At 30.9% G+C, this 25,086-nt stretch overlaps 1 protein-coding gene across 1 annotated transcript; it reads right to left on the bottom strand.

Moving 5' to 3' along the window:
* Positions 1-20,646: 20,646 nt before the first annotated feature.
* LOC133795515 (uncharacterized) lies at positions 20,647-22,142 on the bottom strand. Its single transcript, XM_062232963.1, has 3 exons — positions 21,411-22,142; positions 21,002-21,330; positions 20,647-20,656 (listed from the first exon to the last, which is right to left on the bottom strand). The coding sequence occupies exons 1-3, from the start codon at positions 22,140-22,142 to the stop codon at positions 20,647-20,649; spliced, it is 1,071 nt and encodes a 356-aa protein (XP_062088947.1).
* Positions 22,143-25,086: the final 2,944 nt, after the last annotated feature.

The raw sequence follows: 25,086 nt of genomic DNA on the forward strand, positions 1-25,086 counted from the left end.
GCGATATGTTCCGGGGCACACTTCGTGTTGGATCTCATATGGCCCCTCCCAATTTGGGCCCAGAACCCCCACTCCCGGATCTTGAGTAGCAGGGAAGACTCTTCGCAAGACCAGGTCGCCGGTTCCAAACTTACGGCTCTTGACTTTGGAGTTGAAGTGCCGCGCGATCTTGCCTTGGTACATCTTCAGTTGCACCTGTGACTCTTCCCGGATCTCTTCTATGAGATATAGTGATTTTTGGAGTAAGGCGTGGTTCTGGGTGGGATCATACGTGTCACGTCGGTGGGACGGGACGGTCGTTTCGGTTGGGATGACGGCTTCGCATCCATAGACCATAGAGTAGGGGGTGTGTCCGGTTGACGTCTGCTCGGTCGTCCGGTAAGCCCATAGTACGCGGGGGAGTTCCTCGGGCCATTTGCTCTTACAGGCCTGGAGCTTTTTCTTCAGTGTCCATATTGATTATGGGAATTGAGTTGGAAGATTTGGGGTATAATTAGGTTGTTTCTAGTTGGGTTCGGCTAAAGAAAAACCCAGAAATTCTGGGTTTGAAGGGCTGGGCCGCGGCTCTGTTCTTGGGTTCAGGATTTATTTTTTATTTTTATTTTAAGATACATTTATTTTATTTTGTAAAAGAAAAGGAAAAGTAAAAAATATATATTTGTTATTAATTAGATATTTAATTTTTGAACATTAAAAAATTTATTGAATTAATTTGAAACTTTTAGTATTGTTTATTTTTTATTTTTAAGGATTTAATTATTATTTTCAGAAAAAAATTAGATTTTCTTAAAAAATATTAAATTAGTTTTAATAAAAATGGTACAATTTGGTAATGTCAAAGTTTAGGGGACAAAATTGTTAATTATTCTACACATCGCACTGTCACATCAACAGACAAAATGCCACATCACTAATCTGTTAGCCACCTAGGACGAAATTTCATAAAAGTCTCATATTTTAGTAATGTGTATAGTTCAATGGTTATTTTTAGCATCATGAATCTTTCGGAAGGCACAATCATATAATATTTATAGTTCGGAGGAAAAATATTATTTATTCTTATTTTTATATTAATAGGGGTAAAAATTATAGGCAAAATCTCGGGTACATCCTCTCGAATGGACACATAGGTGCACCCCCTAATAATGTATTGTAATTGGCTGCAGTTGGGTATGTTTGGCTGGGTTGTATTGCAGTAGATTATTGCTTGGGACACGTGGTTATTGCTGAGAGTTTTATTTGATTGGGACACGTGGGATTAGTGACTATTGCTTTCCATGGATTCAAATCTGCAGTCTAAAATTGTGTCAGGTAAAAATATAATTAACAATAACATTAACTTATTTTTTTTTAGTAGAATAACATTAATCTTTTGTTGTCTCCTTCGAAATCGTTTTTCTTTTTGCAAAAATAAAATTATGTATAGAAATATTTTTTAAGATTTTTTTTTGTCTCTAAAAAGTTAGTTTTAATATGATAACTTTTTATTAATTACTTTTGTCATTATTTGTTTTTAATTTATAAATAATATATATTTTAACCATTAACTTTGTTCACCCGATTTCAAGAATAAGATTCTTGATCTCGGACGTAAGATGTAAGTTTGAGACTAGCACAGTTGTTATGTGATCAGCAAGTTAGAGACATTCTTGCTGAGCAGTAAATGCAACAACATCGGGATTGGGTGAGCTCGAAAACTATGTAGTCTCGAAGATGTTTCGAGACTATAAGTTAGGCTCGAAACTCACAATGGCAATAGTTCAACACTTGTATAAAATCTCATAATTCATTTCTTGTCCTCAAACAGAGCGATTCGAGATCAAGTATTGTGAGCTCGAAGAAGATGGTTTCGTCAATATTACTTGTCGACAACAGAGGCGAACTGAGGTTACGAGCTCATGATAGGTAAACGACCTCGAAGGCGAATCAGTCAAATGTCTACGCTCGTAAACTATGTGTACATATTTATTGTTGTAAAATTCACATTTAATGGATTTGATGTAATTTGTTATTAATCCCAAATATCATGGGATATAACCACGTACGTACTAACTAATGTATTTAATAACATTTTTATTTTAATTGATTTGTATTATATCAACCCGAATTATGTGGGAAGATAAACCATTCATTTGTAGGGGGAGAAAACCGATACTGGGAAAATTCTGTACAATCGCTTCCAAAAAGCCATCAGAGAATTCCAAGAAATTAATAACACATACTCGTGAATTTCAAGAAATTAATAACACATACTCGTGGATTATGCAGATTTTAATTGCTGAACCACGTAAAAAATCTAGTTGCTCTTCTTTTCTAAGTTGACGAAAAACGGCGTCAACAAACTTTTATAAAATTTAGGAGAAAACAGTTAATCACAAGACAAAGATATTTTAATTTAAATATCTATATTTTGTTATTAATTCTTTTGATTTTTTTTAAAGAAATTTATGTGTTATTTTGAACAATAATTCATGTATGAATAATTATTTATTTTCCATTTTAGTTTATAATGGAACGTGACTAAACATTTTAATTATATGATAATATAAATTTTAGATCTAATGTAAAATCATATTAATTTTTTTTTAAGAGATGAAGAATAATATTTATATATAATTCTGATTTTTGTAAGAGATAAAAAAAAAAGTGCTGAGTTTAGTCTAAAAAATAAAATAAAAAGTTAATCTTGGAATTTTTCAGAAAAATAATTTAAGGAAAAATATAAACATAGATAAATTAGTTTGTATATACATATGTCTATGTATTAGAGAAAATAAAGTTAAGTTTAATGTTAAAAAAAAAGTTAACATTGATTTGATGTTATATTTTACTTCTATGTTAATTAGTGTTTATTTTGTTATAGAAAAAGTCTAAAGTATTAAATGTGTTTAATTGTACTGGGATAGAAAGCAAATTTGAAACCTTTTGAAAATAAATGAATAAAGACGAAATGTAAGCGTACTGTCTTTTTCTATTTGTGGTCAGAGACTAAGACTTTTTATTTATTAATTAAATATAAAGAAGTATACAATGTAAGGATGCCTATATGATAAGGTATGATCTAATTTTTCAACTAATAAACAATCATTATTTAGGGGTGCATCTGTATGTTCATTTTTGGGTACACCCGAGATTCACTGCTGATGTAAATAGAATGTTATATTTGCCACAAAAAAATCAATACATTATATATTTAATATAAGTTTTAGTATTATGCTCCAATCTACAATCGTAAAAACTTTATAAAATTTAATATTTTATTAATACTAATTTGATATTTATTGAAAATATACAAAAAGTAATTATTTTTCTTTATATTTTATTGTTAATGGTATATGATAATAATAAAGTAAAAAATATAGCATTTAATGCAAATAGATAAAAATAATATAAATGACATAAAAATAAATAAAAAAATGTATCATTTATGGTGATGCAAAATATGCACAATGCTATATTATGTGCTAAAGCCCAACTTTTAGCATGTCTCAAATTTGGTACAATTTTTAGTACATCATTTGAATAAATTTTTTGTAAAGTAATTTATATTTTAAGAATGCATCACTAATTTGACACTCCGTTAGAGATACTTTTATAAAAGATATTGTAGCTTAATCACAAAGTCAAATTGTGTGGAATTCATTCACATGATCTCCCACAAATTCAATCGTTTAACAATTGGTGTAAAATAAATACAATTGTTTGGTTATTAATTTTTTTTATAACTAATTGTTTAGTTATTAACGTATTATAAGGAGGGTTGCTGTTTTTCAGTAGAAAATTCATTGAATGAGATAAAACCTATGCCCTCAGCCATGACCTGTATAAAATTACACAACTTGTACATTATAGAGATAAAAATACATGGAAATATGTATTCTTGGACAAGAGTTTTTGTCATACATGTGACTGGAAATTACCGTTGAACAATGAATATATTTACTATTAAAAAAATCATAAAATATATCTTTTGAGAACTACTAATAGTATTCTTTACTTTCTGACGTTATTGTTTGATTTTGTTAAAATATTTTTCGTTTTAATGATAATAATATAAATGATCATAAGAAATGAAATATTAGTGAGAGTGCAAAAGAAAAACGGGATAAAAATATAGAATATAGAATATACTATTTTTAGAATGAGTAATCCTAGATACGTTTTTTATTTATACACAAAATATTGTTTAAGGAAGGATTAATCCACTCCACCGAATGCTTCATATTACATATATAATTTACAGAAGCTACAGCATTCATCAACACACTTCTCCACATGTGGTGACATAAGAGTACTCAATGGATACTCTACTCCATCTTTTAAAATATCTCACCAAAATACATATTTTTTTATTTTATCTCTAAGTTTTACGTTATATTATACATCAATTTCTCTATATATTTCTCTACATCATTTAAATATTATATCTTTAAACATATTTTATTAATTAAAATAAAATAAAATAATTGAAAAAAAAAGAAAATAATAAATATATAGATTAAATGAGAGAGAGAAAGTTTATAAAGAAAAATAATAATATTAAAATATTATATAAATGATATGTAAGTGTTATGTAAATGTAGATATAAATTAATTAAAATTTGTGCATAGCTATTATATATATATATGTATAAAGGAGCTGATGGAAGATATTTTTGTGAGTTTTAGCTAAATATTATAGAGAAAGTGTATTACAAAATACACCACCAAAACATATTTTTTTATAATTTACCTCAAATTTTTACATTATACCATACATCAACTTCTCTATTTTTTCTCTACATCATTTAAATATTATATTTTTTTAAAATATTTTATTTATTTTAAGAAATAAAATAATTAAATATAATAGTATCACACTCATATATATATATATACAAAAGTTTATAAAAAATAATAAAATATTTATAACTTGATTAATAATGTTTCACTATATATAGAGAAATATTATTCATTTAGGTAAAAGAAAATATAACTTTACATCACACATTGTAAGACTATTTAATAATTTTTTCTCTATATTATAAATAATTAGATATTTTACCTCCTCCATTAGGAGTGTTCTTCTTCAAATATTTTTTTAATCATTTCCTCCTTATTTCAATCAATTTTTTAATATATATATATATATATATCCACTCTTTGCATCCTATGTTCTCTTATTCAGATAAATAAATAGTATTTAATGATATAAAAATATATATAGAGTAAATATAGATAAGTTATATAGTCTAATATAAAAGTTTAATGTGAAATAGAAAAAATAGAGTTTAGGTAGTGTATTTTGAAAAATAGAGAAGAGATGCCGATGAGAGTGTCCTAAATAAAATATTAGGTTTGATTCTACTTTCTAAACAAAAAGTTAAACTTACCTTCTTTGTTTTTCAATTAGTCCAAAAAACAGAGATATCAATTTGTACTCGTCCCGCCCCAACCCTAATAGGACAGGGACAGGGGATATGATTCCCTCTCCGAACGGCTGTGCCCGAATCCATCCTGTTTATATTTTCTAATAGTATAATTTTTTTTATTAGTTTATATTAAAATACATTAATTTTTAATTTATTTTATCAATTATTCAGGAGATTGTGTGTCCCTCGTGAAGAAATACCACCAATCCTATTTAGAAAGGAACTGGTTACAGATATCCTCCACCAATCTAGAGAGGTTACAAGATATTTAATTCAAACATAATTGGAAAATAACTAATCAAATAGGGGATAAATAATCAGTTCCTAATGTGGAAATAAATTACAATTCAAAAATAGATATTACAATGATATTTCTCTTGTTGTTACACGTATTCGAGCTGAACCATACACGTGTAAACCTCTTAAGCTAACATAGCAAGTATCTCTCCAAGTTGTCACCTGTAAATTCGTGCCAACCCGGCCCGACTCAACACGATTTTTCAAAAGCCCGAAAAAAAATGAGTCGTGTCGTGTTGTCCTATATTTTGATAGGTCAGGCACAACACGACTGATAGGCACGGTAATTTTGTATTGGGTCCCCACCCATGCTATGCTTTTGACAGGTCAGCATGTTTTCTAATGCAAGCATAAATTTGGACCTAATTAAATTGGCCTCGGACCCATTTTAATTGACTGGAAAATATCTTCTTAAATATCTTAATTTCATTTTTATCAAATTTTCAAAACAAAAAAAAAAAAAAATCAAAACTTATTAAGGAGGTGTTGGACCTCTTGATTATATCTTTATATCATATTTTCTAAAAATGTTTTGTTATTCAATTCAAAATTGTAAATTTAGGCTTTAGACCGTTAATCAGATTTTATTATTTGTCTTATATTCATCTTAAAATTAACTAAAAAAAATGTAACTTATAATAAGACATTAATAAAAAAAATACAAAATATTATAACAGCTTAATAAAATCATATAATAAAAATCCAAAATATTATACCTACATGTAAAAAAATGAAAATCTATTACATAAAGTGTGTTTAATATATTTAGACTAAAATAGATTCAAACATAGATTAATAACAATATGTATGATATAAATAACCACTAAGAAAGAGAGCCCATACACTTATCTACAAATTTTTCAACACACAAAAGTGAGAAACTCAAAGCCACAAATCAAACAAATTCAAAAATTCCAAACCCTCCAACAAAGATAAAAAGACCTAAATAATCTTATAAATACTAAAATCTCATATCAGTAACAAAGGTAAAAAAATAGAACTTGTCTGAAAATCATTATTCTTAAGAAAAAGATCTAGAATAGAACTTCAAAGCAAACAAAATCTCCACATCTGATTCATGCTCAACAATAAAACAAACTAAAACATCAAAACAAGATTTTTGTTTTTTGTTTTTAAGAATAAGATCTAAAAACAGAAAAATGAATACACTTACCAACTTACGAAATCAGTGTAGTCACACATACCACAAACAATAACAGAGCCAACGGAGACTCTAAAGCAACAATGGCCTCGCATGTCCACCAAGGAGTATCCAAGAGATAGAGAAAGACAAGGGAGAGGAGCGGTAAGCCAGTCAGAGGGAATATAGGAAACATTGAGAGAGAATGAGAAGAAGGAACATATGAGTGAGAGAGTGAGAGAGATGAGTGAGTGAAGGAAGGAAATGAGGGAGAATGTATGTGAGCGGTTGAGTTAGAGAATAAGGTTTTTTTTGGAGTGAAAATTTATAAAAATGTCTAAGATTTAAAAAAATACTAAAAATACAAAAGAGTATAATCGTAAATACGATTTTTTTTTTTAAATAAAATTTACAAATTTGTAATTATAGTTTATACGTTTGTAACTTATTTTGTAAATAACATTTACAAACTATTATCTGTATTTTTGTAAAATTTTGTACTTCTTTTAAAATTTATAGTGCTATATATATAATATTTTCTCCAAAAGGATATATGTATATAATATGGTCGTGGGGCAAGTGGTGAGTTAAAGAGGTGATGAATGATACCATTTGCATTTGTTTTGTATTATAATAAGAATAAATTATATCTTCCACCGTAATAATAAAAAAGAAATCATTTTATACTGTATATCAAATTAATTACAAAAATACGGTGTATCTTTAAACTGCTAAAAGAATTCTTATATATATAAATATAAATATTTTTACATAAAATACTTAATTTTCTCAAAAATTATATTTTTAAGAACAAATATTTTTCTTTTTAATTTTACGGTTTTAAGATAATTTTTATATTTTTATGATTTTGTCTTTTTTTTCGGTTTTTTTTTTGTTAATGTTTAGTTGTTCTAATATATATTGTTTTTTTAGTTTATTTTATATTGATATAGTAAGTTGTTTTCAAATTGTTTTTCTCAAGACTGTATTTTTTTAATTATAAAACTATAAAAATTGTATTTTAAAAACTTGAGTACGTATTTTTGAAATAAAAATTAAGAACAGTAGAAAAGTAAAAAAAAATTATTTAAGAAAAAACTCCATAAATATAAGATAGTGGGTCTATCTCGGTTGCACCCCATTAAAAGGGGCACACTGACAGACACCCTAATATTTTAAAGAATTTTTAAAAAATATGGCTTTTATGCCATCATTATGCAAAAATGTGAGGATTATATTTTTCCTAATTTGTATGGAAAAAAATCTATTAAAGAAAAAAACAAATTATGGGAAACACAATTACTAGCTAACTAAATATGGGAGCTAAATTGAAAATCAAAACACATCAGCCAAACATGGGTACTATTGTAAATTAGCATTCCACTCTTCTCTCTCTCAAACCCACTTTCTCTCTCAAAACCCACGCACAAACCCTCTTCTCTCAAAACCCAGCTAGCAAATCCCCTCCAACTCCGGCACAAATCTGTTCTAGCTTCGGCGCCATCTCAAGATCTGATCAATCACAACTCAGCCCCGACCTCCCCTCTGGCAAGAAAATTCGCGATCCTCTTCTCCAGAAATCAAATCAATTCCAGCCATGTTTTGCTGCAATACTGACCATCTCCGACGACCTCCATCTCCAACCAACTATTCTTACTCTTCTATTCAATTTTCAGATCATATTTTTTTCTAGGTCTAAATTTTTTCTTTTTTTTTTAGATCTGGAACTAACTTGTAATTTTTTTTAAGTTTAGGTAAACAATTTCCCATATTATTACAGATATATTTTCTTCTTCTTGAGTTACAGATCAAAACTCGTTTGTTTTCTTTGGATGTGTTTATATTTCTGCGTTCTTTATGGTAACCGATTACCTTCACGTTCTCTATGTGTGTATATTTCTAGGTTTTTTTTTCTATCTTCAGATCTGCAATAGGTAATTGGTTACCTTAACGTTATGATATGTGTATATTTCTGGGTTCTTTATGGTAGCTGGTTACCTTCACGTTCTGGTATAGGTGTATATTTCTGGGTTCTTTATGGTAACAGGTTACCTCCACATTCTAATATGTGTGTATATTTTTGGGTTATAAGATCAAATCATGTCTTTTTTTTCCTTCAAATTTAATGTCTCTTTTCATATTTAATATAAGTAACTCGTCACCCCTCGTATGGTAACTGGTTACCCTTCTTATGGCAGAAGGTTACTCCTCTAATGGTAACTGGTTACCCCTCCTGATACAAGTTATTTAACCTAGCTCTAAGATTTTTGTTACATAACTGTGAAAATCAATAGAGTAATTGGTTACCTTACCCAGACTTTTAAAAAACGTACAATCTATAAAAAAAGAAAAAAAAAAGTGTTCATAATAAATAAAAAAAAATGATACACAATTCATATTACAAAAAAAAATTGCAAAACAACCAAAGAAAAATTTAGTATAAAAATATCAAATAAACTAAAAAAATAATAATCAAATTACAAACATACCCTTCCAAATTAATAAAACTTGATTAAGAGTAAAACTATGGCATAAACAAACTTTTATAAAAAAAAATATAGGAAAATAAACCCATAAAAGTGAAAATTCTTAAAAAAAACCATATATTAATTTTTTTTTTTAAAAATCATATTTTTGCAAACTCTATTAAAATCTCATATAAAATGAATTTCCTCAATATTTTATTATAATTGGCTCCAATAAGAGGCCACACGCAATACTCTGTGGGTGTAACATGGAAAATGCTTTGCATCCCGATTAAATTCCCACCTGAGCTGATTTGGCAGCTTTTCACTGGTACAATGGATTATATAGCTGCAGCTCGTCATGATTTTTTTCAAAATATCCAATTGCAATGGGCTAGTTGGCCCGTGATTGTGCACGTCGTTGGGACGTATAACATGCCTTAATCAAATGGGCCAGTTGGTCAAGCATTTCATGTTTATGTTGATAATGCTTATGTTGATTAGATCTAATCTTTTCGGCTTGCGTTAAACACGCCAATACCGTTCTTGAATCATAAGCCAATACCATACGACCAGTGCTCAGTACTATTGCCGAACTTGACTAATAAGTCACAACTTCACAATCAATACTGATACCATTGTCGCTTCTGACTAATAAGTCAGTACCATTCACAAATAAGCAAGACTGCAAAGCATTTAATATGCAATCAATGTCCACATATAGAGCACTCAACATGCCTCATCAATAACCATGCATGTCACATACCAGGTGCAGTTTTCTTACCTCTGGTTCGAGCATGAAATAATAAAAGAACGACCTTTGAGAACGATCAATCCTTTGGTCCCTTGGCGGTCACTTAGTCACAAACAAAAATGGTGCTAAAAAAGTTTGAATTCCAAAACCTAATCCCGGGACCAATCCCACGCTCTCGGGACCTCCAATTTCACCAAACAGGGTGGTGGAATCGTCCCCCGAGCCCTCGTGCCAAAATCCTAAAATGTACCCAAAATCATGCCTTGGAAAAGCGCTGCCTTCCAGGCGCTATGGTGCTACAGACAGAGCTACCAACCCCTGACCAGCGTTGTAGCACCCTATACTGGCGTTGTAGCGCCAGAACCAGAGTTCCCAAACTCTGAGTTTTTTCTCTTCGTGTTCTCCGAGTTTCAAACCTCAAAAATTGACCCCAAACCTTAACCAAACCCACAAATGAACCCAAAAACTAGTTCTACATGTCTTAGACATCAAAACCCAATCAAACCTTCCCTAAAACCCCATTGATTCCCAAAACTAGCATCAAACTATAAACTCTGTAAAAACTGAGGAAAAACTTAAGATCAAAGCTTGGAGAATCATTACCTCAAGAACTCAAGAGCTTCCTAGCAATCCCCAAGCAATTCCCTAGCTTAAACTTCTCAAATCCAAGCTTTTTCCACCAAAGAAATTCAAAGAAAAGGGAGAGAGAGATTATCGAGTGATGGAGAAGAAAATAGTCTCTGTTTTCAGCCTACTTTCTTTTACAACCATCCAATTTCACATGTATCCCTTGGTCAAAAGACCAAAATGCCCCCAAGCCTAATTTATTTCCTTAACAACCCTCAAAAGCAAAATTGTCTTTTCCCGTCTATCCCGTTAATTATAATTAACGTCATTCAATTCCCGTTATTCTCAATATTCTCAAATAATAATTAAATCATATCTCATTACCCTTTAATTCCCAGTAATGTACTAAGCATCAAATTACCCCGAGACTCACCCTGAGCCTGGTAAATAACCCTATTATGACTAAACCGCTAACTTACATTCTAAGATCGTCTCATGTCGAAAAGGTCAAACATATCCACATAATAATGTGGTCTCATCCATAAATCACCAACATGCATGAAAATATACAAATATGCCCTCAACGGGCCAAATTACCAAAATGCCCTTATAATGAAAAGTGGACCCACATGCATGCATTTATCATCATATAATAATATAACTAACATAATCATGCATATAGTCATTAAATTGCATAATAAATCAATTATGACTCTCTCGGCCTCCTTATCCAACCATTAAACCTCATTAGGTATTTTGGGGCATTACATTTTTATTCCCATTTCTTATTCTTTTCTTTCATTTTTTATCTTCTTCAATCAACATTTTATCTACAGTAACTAGTTACCTCTATCAAAATAATTTTGATTTTTTATTTTGTGATAGTAAACCTGTGCCACTATTAATTTTTTTTGGTGATGTGTGGTAACTGGTTATAACAATAAAAATTAGTTTTGTTTTTTAAGTGGTGTTGTAGTAACTAATTACAATTATAAAAATAATTTTGGTTTTTTTAGTAATGTACCATTGTTGGACCCAAAATGGGTATGTTTTAATATTTAAACTCGCAAGTGCACGAATCGTTTCGGAATATAATGTTCATGTAAGTACGAGGTCGAACCCATGGGAGTTGACTAACATCAAAAGAAACTATTTCAAACAAAGCAAGAATATTCTAACCTAGTTCCAAATATTTGATGAGATTTTGTTTTAGAAAAATAAAAGACAAGTAATAAAAATATTTAAGATTAAATAAAAAAATGGTTTTCAAATGAGATATATAAAATAAGATTATTGAGATTTTAGAATCCACAAAATGCAAGTTCAACAGTATTTATAAGTATATTGATTCCCAAGTTTTGATATAGTTGAAATAAATCACACTATATATTTTTTCAAAATATATTTTCTATTCAAGCACAAGTTACTCTTTCAAAAAGGTAGGATTTTTCTTCACTCATATAAGATATAATTTCTAAGCATTAGTTGTGTTACAACCTAATGAAACTACAAAAAATCAAAGAGATTATGTTTAGACAAAATATGATATTTATGCTCTAAGAATTAGATGTGAACAATTTAATGAAAAACATTTAATCAAAGAATATCATATTTTTGCATAATGAAGAACTAAGTGTAATATGCTTTAACAATCAACACTAGATGAAAAATGCATATCTTTGATAGAAAAATCCATAAACAATGTTGTACAAATGGGAAATCAACATACAACAAAAAATACTATCTAGTTACATTTTGCTTCATCATCATCTTAATAACATTTGAAAAAGATTAGAAGCTCATAACTAGATAAAAATAACAAAATAACATACTTGACATGCTCTTCAAAAGATGAAAATGGTAGAGAAAATAGTGAAAAGAAGAGAGAAAAATATGTGTAGAAGATGTTGAAAGATGAAGAAGAGCTCCCCAAATGGTCTTACAAGACTCTATTTATAGGCAAAATATGGAGATTAAATTAATCAAATTAAAATAAATAAATTGATTAATTTAATTGTGTTGGGAAGTGGTAGGATAAATAGAGTAAGTGTAAGAGTATTGGAAAGATGAAATGTTTGGTTGGGTAAAATATTAGTGAAAAGCTAGGGTAAAAAAAAAGAATTAGGAATGTTTATTTAGGTAAGAAAAATGGGGAAGAGTGAATTGATATTTGAGTGAAAAGAAAGAAGGAAAATATTAGGAAAAGATATGATTTTTAGCTTTTTCTTGGTGGCTGTGTTTGGTGAATTCGGTGGTGGGCCAAATGGAGGAAATGGCAGCAGCTGGCTCGGGTTGGGCCGTGTGGTTGGTGCAGGCCCACGATGGGCTGGAATGGGCTTGGGGCTGCTTTGCTGAAGAGGAGGCTTGGGTGCATCAGGCGTTGACAGCTGGCGTTGGAGGAGAATTGGATTGCTTCGGCTGGGTGCTTGAGCTTCGGTGGAGTCACGCTAGGAGGCTGAAGAAAGGAAGTGAATAAGTGCATTGCTGACAGGTGGCGGCGTGTGGATGATGCTGAAGGAGACCTGAAGCAGGCGGTTGGTGGGAAATGAGTGCAGGAGGCGTTGGGCCTGGGTGCAGCTGAAGTGGGCCGGCTAGGAGGTGGTCTTGGGGTTGCTGGGCTTGGGCCCAAATGAGTTGAGGCAGCATTTGGCTGGGCCAAGGAGGCTTGGGCACTTGGAAAAATGCCACTTCCCTTGCTTTTCCTTACTTTTTTAGCTTTCTATTTTTTTTTTCTAAGCACAAAAATACACCAAATTCCTTAACAAAATAAACATAAAATAAATCATAATAAAATATTTTCACTATAAAATAATTCAACTTAATTCTTTGAAAATATTAATTATAACTTAATTTATATTTAACATTTAAGCTTAATAATACCACATTTTTTATCTCAAATTAAACAACAATAATTCAAATAATTAACTATAACATTTTACAACAAAATAACTATAAAAACACACAAAATTATATAAAATCAAAATAAGACTAATAAATTCAAAATTACTTAAAAACTTAATAAATTTCTTAAAAACTCAAGAATTAAGCAACAATTAGCACATAAAAAGTGATAAAATAACTCTATTTTGTAGAGTTATCAACCATTGTCAAAATATCAACAGAATTGTAACTGGTTACTTAGTGAGATTTGGAAAAAAAAAGTTGATATGAAAAAAATAAACTAAATTGATCGTGAAGGTAACTCGTTACAACTAGATTTGAAAAACAAAATAGATATGAAAAAAAAACCCAATTGCGATGGTAACCGGTTACTTTGCCAGACTTGAAAACAAATAGGATCACAAACAAAAAAGCTAAACCAGTCATAATCGTAATTGGTTACAGATTCAGATCTAAAAAAATAATCAATCGCCATGATACTTGGTTACTTAGTCAGGTGTGAAAAAAAAATCAGATCTAAACAAACAAATCCAAATTAATCGCTATTGTAACTAGTTACAACTAGATCTAAAAACATATCAGATATGAATAAAAAGAATCAGACGCCATTGTACCCGGTTACTTAAATAGATCTGGAAAAAAAAACTCATAAATCAGAACAGATCGTGATTGTAACCAGTTAAAGTTACATTTAGGAAGAAAATAATTTAAATATGAAGTGCAAAAATAGATTTGAAATGGCGAAACCAGATGTGAAAAAGAAGAACAAGAACAAAGAAAATAAAAATAAAACTAGATCTGAAGAATAAGAAAGAAGAAGAAGAAGAAGAAGAACCAGAAGAGGATGTACGTCGTCGTCAGGGGCGAGGGTGGAGGTCTGTCGTCGTCATTGGAGGCGGAAGTGCGTCGTTGTTGTCGGGAGCGGAGGCGGAGGTAGCATTGTCGGCGGATGGCTGAGATAAGAGAACCAAATGGGGGAGGAGAAAGGGAGAAAAGATAAAAGAGTGAGTTTTGTGTATTTATGATTATGATAATCTATTTTTATATTATATAAAATTACCATATTTAAATATATTTTTTCAAAACTTACCATGTTTATATGTAAACTTCTCTTTTGATACAACCAACCACAAAACAAAAGTGAAAATGTCCATCGCTCAGATTTTCTCAAACAAACATTTTCATCGTAAATTAAAGAGTAAATAGTATGGGTGGGATAATACATAATATAATATTACTACTTATTCATTTTTGGGAAAATTACAGAATACACTGTATAAAGCAAAAAAATTTGAAATATACGGTTTCCTACTTTTATACGGTTTTTTATAAAGTCTTTTTTCAAATTTCAAACCCCGAAGTTTTATTGTATTCTCTTTCTCTTTCATCTGTTTCATTCTCCCTTGTTTCTCATTTTTTCTTTTTTCTTCATCCGAAAACCTAAGTGAGTTTCTTCATTTTTGCTCAAAATCGTTTGCCATTGATTGGTTAAACAATGGCTGTCACTCGTGCGGGGTCTGCATCTCCTGCTCGGACGGGTGCTGCGTTCTCTGGCCCAGGAGCCTCGAAGGAATCCGAGGATCAAGAGTCTGCCGAAACGAAGGGGAAACTTTTGAAGAGTAATCTTTCTCCTTTGTCTAAAGGTAAAGCTCTTTTGAAGTATTCCTCGGATTCTCCCCTTCCTAATGTGGTCGACGATGATGTTGGTGGTTCAAATGAGTTGAAGGAGGGCGACATGCATGCGAGTTCTGAGTTAATCGGGAAAAAGTTGAAGCGAAAACATGTTCCATTGTCAAAGAGCAAAGTCAGTGCTAAGAAATCAAAGAAACTATCGATTGGAGGTTCTAGTCGAGTAAAGTGCAAGGCTAACAGAAAAATTGCGAAGAAGAATGTTAGTTTACTGGATAAACTTAAGGTATTTATGGTTGTTTCGTTTAAATTCTTTTTGATCTTTTTATCTGTTTTTGAATCTGTTTTGAATATGTTTTTTATGGGTATGTAATTATATGTTATAATTTTTTAACTTATTTTCCCAAATTTTCTTGTTATTGTTTTTTATGGGTTGTTGTTGTTAACATTTGTTAATTTTTTGTGTCGAAGTGTTACAGGTTTGTTAATGGTATTACCGATCTTGTAACCATGTTTTTCTATTATTGTAAACATATGTTACAGGTCATGATTTGGTAGTTTTTGTAACGAAGTGTTACAAGGTTGTTAATTTTCTTACCGATGTTGTAAATATGTTTTTGTTTTCTGCAAACATATGTTACAGGTTCTAATTTGGTAGTTTGTGTATTTTATATATTAGGTTTTATATGCTTGAAATATGTTTTCAATGTTGTTAATGCTCTGATCTGAGTTATGTTTTTAATTTTGTTAATTTTTGTTAGGTTTTTGTACCAAAATGTTACATGTTTGTTAATGGTATTACTGATCTTGTAACCATGTTTTTGTTTTTTTGTAAACATATGTTACAGGTCCTATCTTGGTAGTTTTTGTAACGAAGTGTTACAAGGTTGTTAATGTTCTTACCGATGTTGTAAATATGTTTTTGTTTTCTGTAAACTTATGTTACAGGTTCCAATTTGATAGTTTGTGTATTTATAGATAATAGGTTCTATATTCTTGAAATATGTTTTCATTTTTTCAAGTTTTGATTCTATCTGTTTTAATTTCAATTCATCAATTTGTGTTTTACTTGTCATCTAATCATTGCTTTGTCTTGTTTTAAAATTCTGTTCTTGACTCAGGTATCATTCACAACAATGTGGATTATATTTTTCAAGTTTGATGATATATTTTATTATTTTGTAAATTTATGTTACAAGTTTGTTAATATTGGTTGTCTATTATTCTATGCAGCTTATGGAATGTTTTATCAAACATGATGATCATTATAGAGCAAGAGTCAATTTTCACTGTGGTTTTGAGAAGATCAATGTGATCTCAGAAAAATTGACTAAGTCTCAAAAGGTTTTGTTTAGTAAGACTTGCTTTGGTCATTTTCTAAACCTTAAATCTTATGCTAATCAAGCTAAATTGGTTCACCATGTTTTGTTGAGAGAAGTTAACCAGCCAAACTTAAATGAAATGTGGTTTAAAGTTTGTGGAAAGCTGATTAGGTTTTCATTGGGTGAATTTGGGTTATTGTCTGGGTTAAATGTGTTTGGTGACATTGATAGAGGTGGAATTAAGAATAGTAATCCTATTGGATTGTATTCTAAATTTTTTGGTGACCATACAAGGGGCATTTCAAGAATTATTGTTGAAGAAAGGTTTAAAGCTGCCAATTTTGATAATGATGATGAGGCTGTTAGGATGGTTGTACTTTACCTCATCACTAACTTTTTGTATGCTTGGCAAAAAGAGAAGAACATTGAAAAAACTGACTTGTATCTTTGTGATAGTGGAGGTTTTAATCATTTTCCTTGGGGAAAGGATATTTTTAATGTGACTCTCTCATCTTTGAGAGATGCTTTAAGGGAAAATGAAGTTGTTATTACTAGGCAAGGTTCTTACCCAACCTATAAGTTGAATGGTTTGCCATTTGTTTTCCAAGTTTTCATTTACGAATCAATTCCTAGTTTAGAGGGAACTTATTGTGAGAAGGTTAGTTGTGGTCTGCCTAGGATTATAAATTGGTCATCTGTTGCAATCCCATCTCATAAGGAGCTTGAGAGGAATGTGTTTTCATTACATAAGGTAATTTTTATTCTTTTTGCTTTTCTTTATATATTAATTTATTTGATTTTTTTAATATTGTAAACTGATTTTTCTGTTTTGTTATTTGCAGACCAAAATTGTTAAAGTTTTGCCCACTGATGAAGAGAGCAATGCCTTCAAGCTTGAAGGTTTTTTCCAGTGCAACAAGGATTTGAATGTTGCTGATTTTGAGGATGATGATTTTGTTGCTCCACCAAAGAAACCAACAAGTGAGGCTCCTTCATCATCTTATGTTCCTTGTGTGACATTTGGCTTTTCTGATCTGAAAATTATTGTGGATGAATGTCAGAAGAAGTGTAACATTATGTCTAAGGAAATTGCAATTTTAAAGTCTGCTAGTGAATCTAGACATAGGGCATTGATGGAGATGTTGGTTAATTTGAAAAACGATCAAGATTTAAAACACAAGGCAGTTATGGAAATGTTAGGTGAGTTGAGGCCAAAATCATGTGGTATTAATGATGATATTGATCTTGTTGATGGTGGTTTTGTGGGAGCTGATGTTGGTGATACTTCTGGTGGTGGTGGTGTTTTAAAGGAAAAGGATAAGTTTTTTGAGAATGAAAGTTTTACCCAAATTTTTGATGAATGCATTCAAGCAATGCAAGAAGATGCTGCTGGAGATATGGTAATTGTAGATGATAAGAATGATACAGTAAATGAGAATGAGAAGACTACTGGGAATGATATTGAAGAAACAATGGGATGTATACTTATCTAAATATTAATTTTATTGCTTGGTTGGTTTGTTATTTTTTATTTTATATTTTATAGATGTTTATATTTCTGTTAATATATATAATTAATATTTTCTTTTTATTAATTTTTGTTTTCCCTTTTTGATAGGAATCTGATTTTGTTTCCATTGGAGTATGAGAAGTGGAAGAGAAAGTTTAGAATTCTTGTTTTGTAAACCTTTTGTTATTAATTTGTAAACTTTAAATTTCTAAATTATTTTTGTACAAGACTTTTCCAGAGCATGTATAAACTCTGTTATGTTTTTGTAAACTTATGAATTTTGGAATGTTTTTTTTGGCAATTATTCTTGTTTATTATATCTATAACTTTTTTTTCCAGAGCAATGACCAGGTTATTTTGGTTTCATGATATGTATTTTTTCAAGGTAATGTATTCGTGTATTTCTTTATTAATTTCTAAAACTTTGTTTTTCCATAGAATATTGTCAAACCTCATGATGATGTAGCTGATGTTGTTAAAGATCTAGAAGAAGAGGCTCATATTTTTAACAACATGAATGTGGAGATTTTTTATAAAGTTGTTTATGCAGCTGTTGGTGATTTGGCAAAGAAAAAGGTAACTAAACATGGCAGATATTGCATTTTTTCTTTCTTTTTGCAATATTTTCCAATAGTTGTATTATTGAGTTTTTCATATTATTTTTGTTTCTAGGAAGTTGTTATGGCAACACCCATTGCTGGTTCTTTGATGAATCCAATAGTTGTGTCTACTCCTGTTGTTGGCAAAAGAAATCCAAAGCCTACTACAGTTTTGCAATCTCCTTTTGTGAACCAATTTGGATCATCTTCTTCTGAGGATATGAAACATTTGGATGTTGTGAAGTCTAAAAGGAAGGTTGTGGGACGATATGCATTTGGAGACAATCTTTTTGATATGCCTAATCAAAATGACCAAGATTCTTTTAACAAGTGGTTTTCTCTGGGGCTGAGAAAAAATAATAAGTATGCTTCTATTTTTTAATTGTTTATTTATTTATTTTGTATTTCAGTTTCTATTTCACCATAATTCACTTTTTAATGTTTATATTTGTTATAGGTATAAGAAATTTGATGATAATAATAGTATCATTAAGGAGCCATTTCAGTTTTGTGTAACTGAGATTGAGAGAAAATTTTGGTTTTATGATTTAGTTAAAGATGGGAGGGATTTGGACAATGAGGTATTTTTTTCCCTTAATATTATTAAGTTGTTTTAGTTTTACTGTTTTCATTATTCTTATTATGGTTTGCTTCTGGTTTTTTCAGCATATTAATGTGGCTTTTTATTACCTTAGAAAAAAAGCCAAGTATTGTGAGTTGATAAAGGTTAGAGTTATTACTACAGATAACTCTTTTGATCAAGTTATCACTGCTCTGTATGATGTGTATCTGTCAAGTGACTGTGATCGATCTATTATATCGAATAACAGTGTACTTTTTGAGTATATTTGTGGTTATAAAATGCTTTGTAACACCCCTTGGTCGCTAGTAGATTTTGTTTTATTCCCTATAATATGACTGCTGTTGGCTGTAATCATTGGATTCTTGGTGAGTTCAACGTGAAGCAGAGATTTTTTAAAGTCTACAACTCAATGAGGAATAGAGTTATGGATAAGAAAGTGTTGAAAGTTGTTGAAGCATATTCTACTTTGTTGCCCTTGTTTCTTTCTTTAAATAATTTTTATGAGTCAAGGGAAGATATTGATCTAAATGCACAAGCATTCAAGGGCATTGATATGTGTCACCTGTTGGACATTGTGTTTGATGATGAGGTTCCACAGCAGAGTAACAAGTAAGTGGTTTTTATTTGTTATTGTTATTTTTTGGTTGCATGATTTTGTTTATATGCATTTATGTATTACTGATTTTGAGTTTTTTTTTTGTAGCGATTGTGGGATTTTTATCATAAAGTATGCTGAATTTCTTATGCATGGACTTATTGAAAATATCCATAATCCTCTGAATGTTAGTTTCCAGATAAACAAAATTGCAGTTGAGCTATATGTCCATGCTAAAAGAAAGAAAGATGAAGGCTATCTATCTGATGAGGAGTTCAGAGGAAGAATGAGCAAGAAGATGTTGAATATTAATGCAATGGAAGTATGAGAGGATCAAAGTAGTTAACATTTTGGCTTTTATCTTGTAAAGACGATACATACTTATGGCAAGATAACTTTTGTGTTTTTGTTTTGCAAACTTTTAAGCAAGAATCATGTTTGAATATTTTGAATACTGTGGCATATCAATGAATTTTGCTATTAGCCCTTTTTTATGAGGAATGTTGTACAGAGGTGTCTCAAGTTTGTAACTTGAGTTCACAACTTTATTTTTATATTTCATGTGTTAGGTAACATCTGTTAAAAGTTTGTAACCTAAGTTCATGCAAAATTGCGTAGCATTACTTAATGTCTATTAATAGTCACGATAATTTCAGTTTCAAATATGTATCAAATCATTACAAACTTTTGAAGTTAATCCTTTTAAATGGACTGGAAACTTACAAATTAAAATCAAATATTTATGTTTCAAAACTGTAACATAAGTTAATAAAAGAACTTATTTCCCATTTATTTGATATTGGAAGTGTCTGTGAGAAACTAGTAACATATCTGTAACAAATATGTAACAAAATGTTACATTAATATTCATTTCAGATATATCTGTAACAAATATGTAACAAAAATTTACAGATAACACCCTGAACATTAATTCTGATATATTGATGCAAATTTTTTCCTAAGTTATTATAATATTCCATATATTCAATAAAATTTCATAAATCTTTATCACAAGTAATAGTGATAAGTAATGTTCCAATCACTGTACTGAAACATACAAAGTTTCAAAATTCAAATAAAAAGTATTTTCAATCTATAAGCTTGAAGTGTTTTTTTGTTTTTTTTGTTCTCAATAGAGGCTGGTTTGTGCAGGTTTTTCGGTTGTGCCCAAGCTCTCCACACCTTCCACATTTAAGCTGAAAAGACCCTTCTCTTGCTGAAACAAACCTTTTTTTCCTTGGCCTTCCACTTTTTCTGTTTCCTTTTGGAGGTAGTACTTCTATTTCCTCAACATTAGGTGGAACTCTCCATGTTTTTGGATCTCCCAATGGATGTATTGATGCATTATAGATGTTCAACATGGCTTGTTTTGTGAAATAATATGAGCAATATTTTTTATACTGAAGGTTCATCTTTCTAATGACTGTCATGGCATGTTCACAAGGTAATTCATCCAAATCAAACTTGTTACAAGTGCAAGATTTCTTTGCAATGTCAACAATGTTTGTTGTTAAACCATTGTGTACACTGTAAATGAGTGTGCTAGCTGGTTCTACCTGCAATGAAATAATAATAATGAACAAGGAAGTATATTAATACAGAGGTATTTATAAATAAATGAAATAGTTGTACTTACAGTCATTCTTAATGACTTGACAAAGTTCTTTCTTAAGTATTCCTCTTGTTTCTTTGGCAATTCTGTAAACGTTGCTTCTGCTTCTTTTTTGTTGTTGTAGCTCCATTTTTGAATCAGGTTTCTAAGGCACTCGAGTAATGTTGATACTGGAAGCTCTCTCATTTCTTTTAGTGCTACATTAATGGATTCAGCTATGTTTGAAGTCATAGCTGCATATCTACGACTTTTGGAGTGGATTCTTGCCCACTTTTCATATTTAACCTCATTGGCCAGAAAAGGACGGATTCCTTCATGTAAACTGTCTAAGTCCTTCATGTATTTTTCAAAATCTTCCATGTTATAAGCTTTTGCAGCAGCATGAAATGCAATACTGGTTGCTTCTGCATCTGTTCTAAACTTGGTCTTTATGTTGCAGAAAAGATGGTAGGAGCACACTCCATGAGTTACATTTGGAAAGACATTTTTTATAGCATTCTCTATGCTTTCATGTCTATCTGAAACTATACACAACTCTTCTCTTTCTCCATAACATTCTTTTATTTTTCTGAAGAACCACTCCCATGAATCATTGTTTTCCGAATCTGTTATAGCAAAAGCCAATGGGAAGATGTGTCTATTTGCATCTTGTGTTGAAGCTGTGAGAAGTGTACCTCCAAATGCAGCTTTTAGGAATGTTCCATCAACAACAATTACTGGAATGCAATGTTTCCAACCTAGAATTGATTGTCCCATAGCCATAAAAAGATATTTAAATCTGTTTAGACTATCAATTTCCAAATATGTTACAGTACCTGGATTTTTGTGCTTCAAAATGTGCAGATATCGTGGAATGTCTCGGTAGGAATCTTGACTTGAACCATGTACATAATTAACTGCTTTTCCTTAGATCGCCATGCTTTTTGGTAACTCATGGAAACTCCATATCTGTCCAACATGTCTTTAGCTATATCTTTAGGTCTATAATTTGTTTTTGGATCTGTGAACTTGCTCTTCACAACATTCCCAACCATACTACTTGAAGCTTGTCGGTGATCTCTAAGAATAATGTCCAAGGAACATGTGTGGGCACGATTGAACTTCCTAAGTTGGAACATATCTGTCTTTCCATATCTTGCAGCACGAAATGACCACGTACATTCTGAATCAAGGCACTTCAACTAATATTCTTTTTTGCAAGATTTGTGGACCTTGAACTGAAAATTGTTTTTTTATGGCATAGAGACCAATTGTTGTTGTAAGAACCTCTTTATTTTTGTATACCTGTTTTTCTCTTATTCCATCAGAAATTGCATGAGTTATAACAGTAGTTTCTGTTCCGATATGTTCAGGAATTGACTCATGTCGTTCCTTCTCCAAAATCAAATCTGTAATTTGATCTGCCAATTGAATAAAATTTGGTAGTTCTTGAGGTTCATCTATAGAGAATGTCGATGTGTCTGAAATATCATTCTCTATATTATTACTACTTGAAGCAACAGTAGAACTCATCTTTTGAAGTGCTCCACAGGTAATTGTTTGGTTGTTCTCTGTTACAGAAACTATCAAAGGGTGTTTTGTGAGTGTTCTGTCATTTCTTTTGCACTCCAAGTAGAATTGTATAGAACTATCACTATTGATCTTCAATGGAGGCAATGTTTCTGCAATCTGGTACTCAATTGTTGCATTTTCTGTTGACAGAATGGTAGACAACTCTGTAGACAAGATATTCATTAGTGTTGTAAATGAGCAATCTAATGGTATTAACACTCCCAGCATTTTGAAATCCTCATACACATTATTTTCATTCCAATGACCATCATAATATACCAAAGATGTTATTGGATTCATGTCTGCAGATGAATAAAAAGAAAAAATTAGATTGATATGTAAAATTCTTTATATTTTCATTATAAAACAAAATAGGAGCATCACAGATTTATCAAAGACAAATGCCTTATGGGTTATAAACTACCAAATCCAGCACAAGCTATTCATTAACACATCCCCCAATAAAATGAGAATTTAGCATATAAACTCCTCCGTTTATTGGTTTTTAAATTGAAATTCCGTTTTTAATAATTACCAAATTAATTAAACCAAGTAAATTAATTAAAGTGTGGAATGGTAATTAACTGTGTACACAGATTACAGTTCTGTCGGGACAGATACCAAACTTGTCACGACAGAAACTGAACACAATAAAAAGACAGTGCAAAACAATAAAGAACACAGCGAATTTTTACAAGGTTCAGAAATCCTTTCGGATAACCTAATCCTTGGGGCCACGCCCAGAGAATAAAACCAATTAATAAAGAATCACAAGTACAAAAACATTGACTTAAACAAAACAAGACTCCCTCTTGAGATTTTCCGCAACTTGTTGTACTTCTCTTCACTAATCTGATTTTGATTGAAACGCTCAACCACTTGAACTCCCTTCAATGGTCAGCGAGTGCTTGCATCCTCCCGACGCAAGGCTTGTAAAAGATCTTCTCCCGAAGACTACAAACGCTGTGTTCAAATTCCAATGTGTATTCACTCATGAACATGGTATAAACTCACCACTAAAAACTAAACACACATAATTCTACAAGATCACATGAATACTTATGATCTTGAATACAAAGAGGAACTCTCACAAATATTACAATAAAGCTCACAAATAATGCACCAAAGAGTTCGTCTTTCTCACTACCTTTAGAGCCCTATTTATAGAGTCTTTTTCGTGCTCTCAAAGGCAGAGAAAGAATTCTTCTAATAAAGGCAAGAATCACAGTAGTTAATCTTGATTGATGAAGAGTTGCCTTATTTAGAAGATGCTGATCCGACATATGCGATATCGGTGGGGACAGCTCAGACCTGTGTCAGATCAAAACAAGCTCAAAAAAGAAACAATAATTAATGATATTAAAAACCAGTTTCCTGATTGCAATCCTTGAGCTGCACGAAAATATGTCAGCAAATAATCCACAAAATAACTTTGGGTAAGTACCGAATATTTGCAATAACCTTTGTTTCCTGAAAAGAGACAATATATGCTCAATAAGGAAGCATATTATTGACCAAAAATCATACAAAAGGAAAGAGAGATTCCGAAAAAAGGAATAAAGGAAACCAAATATTTTTCAATCAAATCCGAAAAATATAAGAAAGGAAAAACAAAATATTTCCGAAAATTATAATAAAAGGAAAACAAATATTTCCGAAAATTATAATAAAAGGAAACAATTCAATCAACCATTTTCTCTCTTTTTATAAAAAAGATATTTCTATAAAAATGCCAATTATAGGATTTACAATCTCCCCCTTTGGCAATTTTATAGACAAGGAATATCTATTTTTTAAAAGATCCCTGCAAAACACAAGTAAGTGCTTAAAACCATAAGAGTCACAAAATAAACAAAAATGACTCCCCCTGCGTAAGATAACCAAAGCACAGTTAACGAAAGAAACCAATAATAACCAGCAGGTGAACATAATCAAAGTACCAAAAATAGAGTCACTCTCTCCCCCTCATTGTCTGAAAAAAAATGCCAAAGAAACATAGAAACCAAAAGGAAATGAAACCAAAAGAAAGACACATGAAGAATTCTTTTACAACTAACAATAGTAAAATAGATCAAGGGAACCAAAATTATCATGGGGCAGGCGAGCTGGATGCATGGAGAGTGGCCAATGAAGCAAGAATTTGGCGCTG

Source organism: Humulus lupulus, chromosome 8 (assembly GCF_963169125.1).
Source record: "Humulus lupulus chromosome 8, drHumLupu1.1, whole genome shotgun sequence".
NCBI lineage: Eukaryota > Viridiplantae > Streptophyta > Magnoliopsida > Rosales > Cannabaceae > Humulus > Humulus lupulus.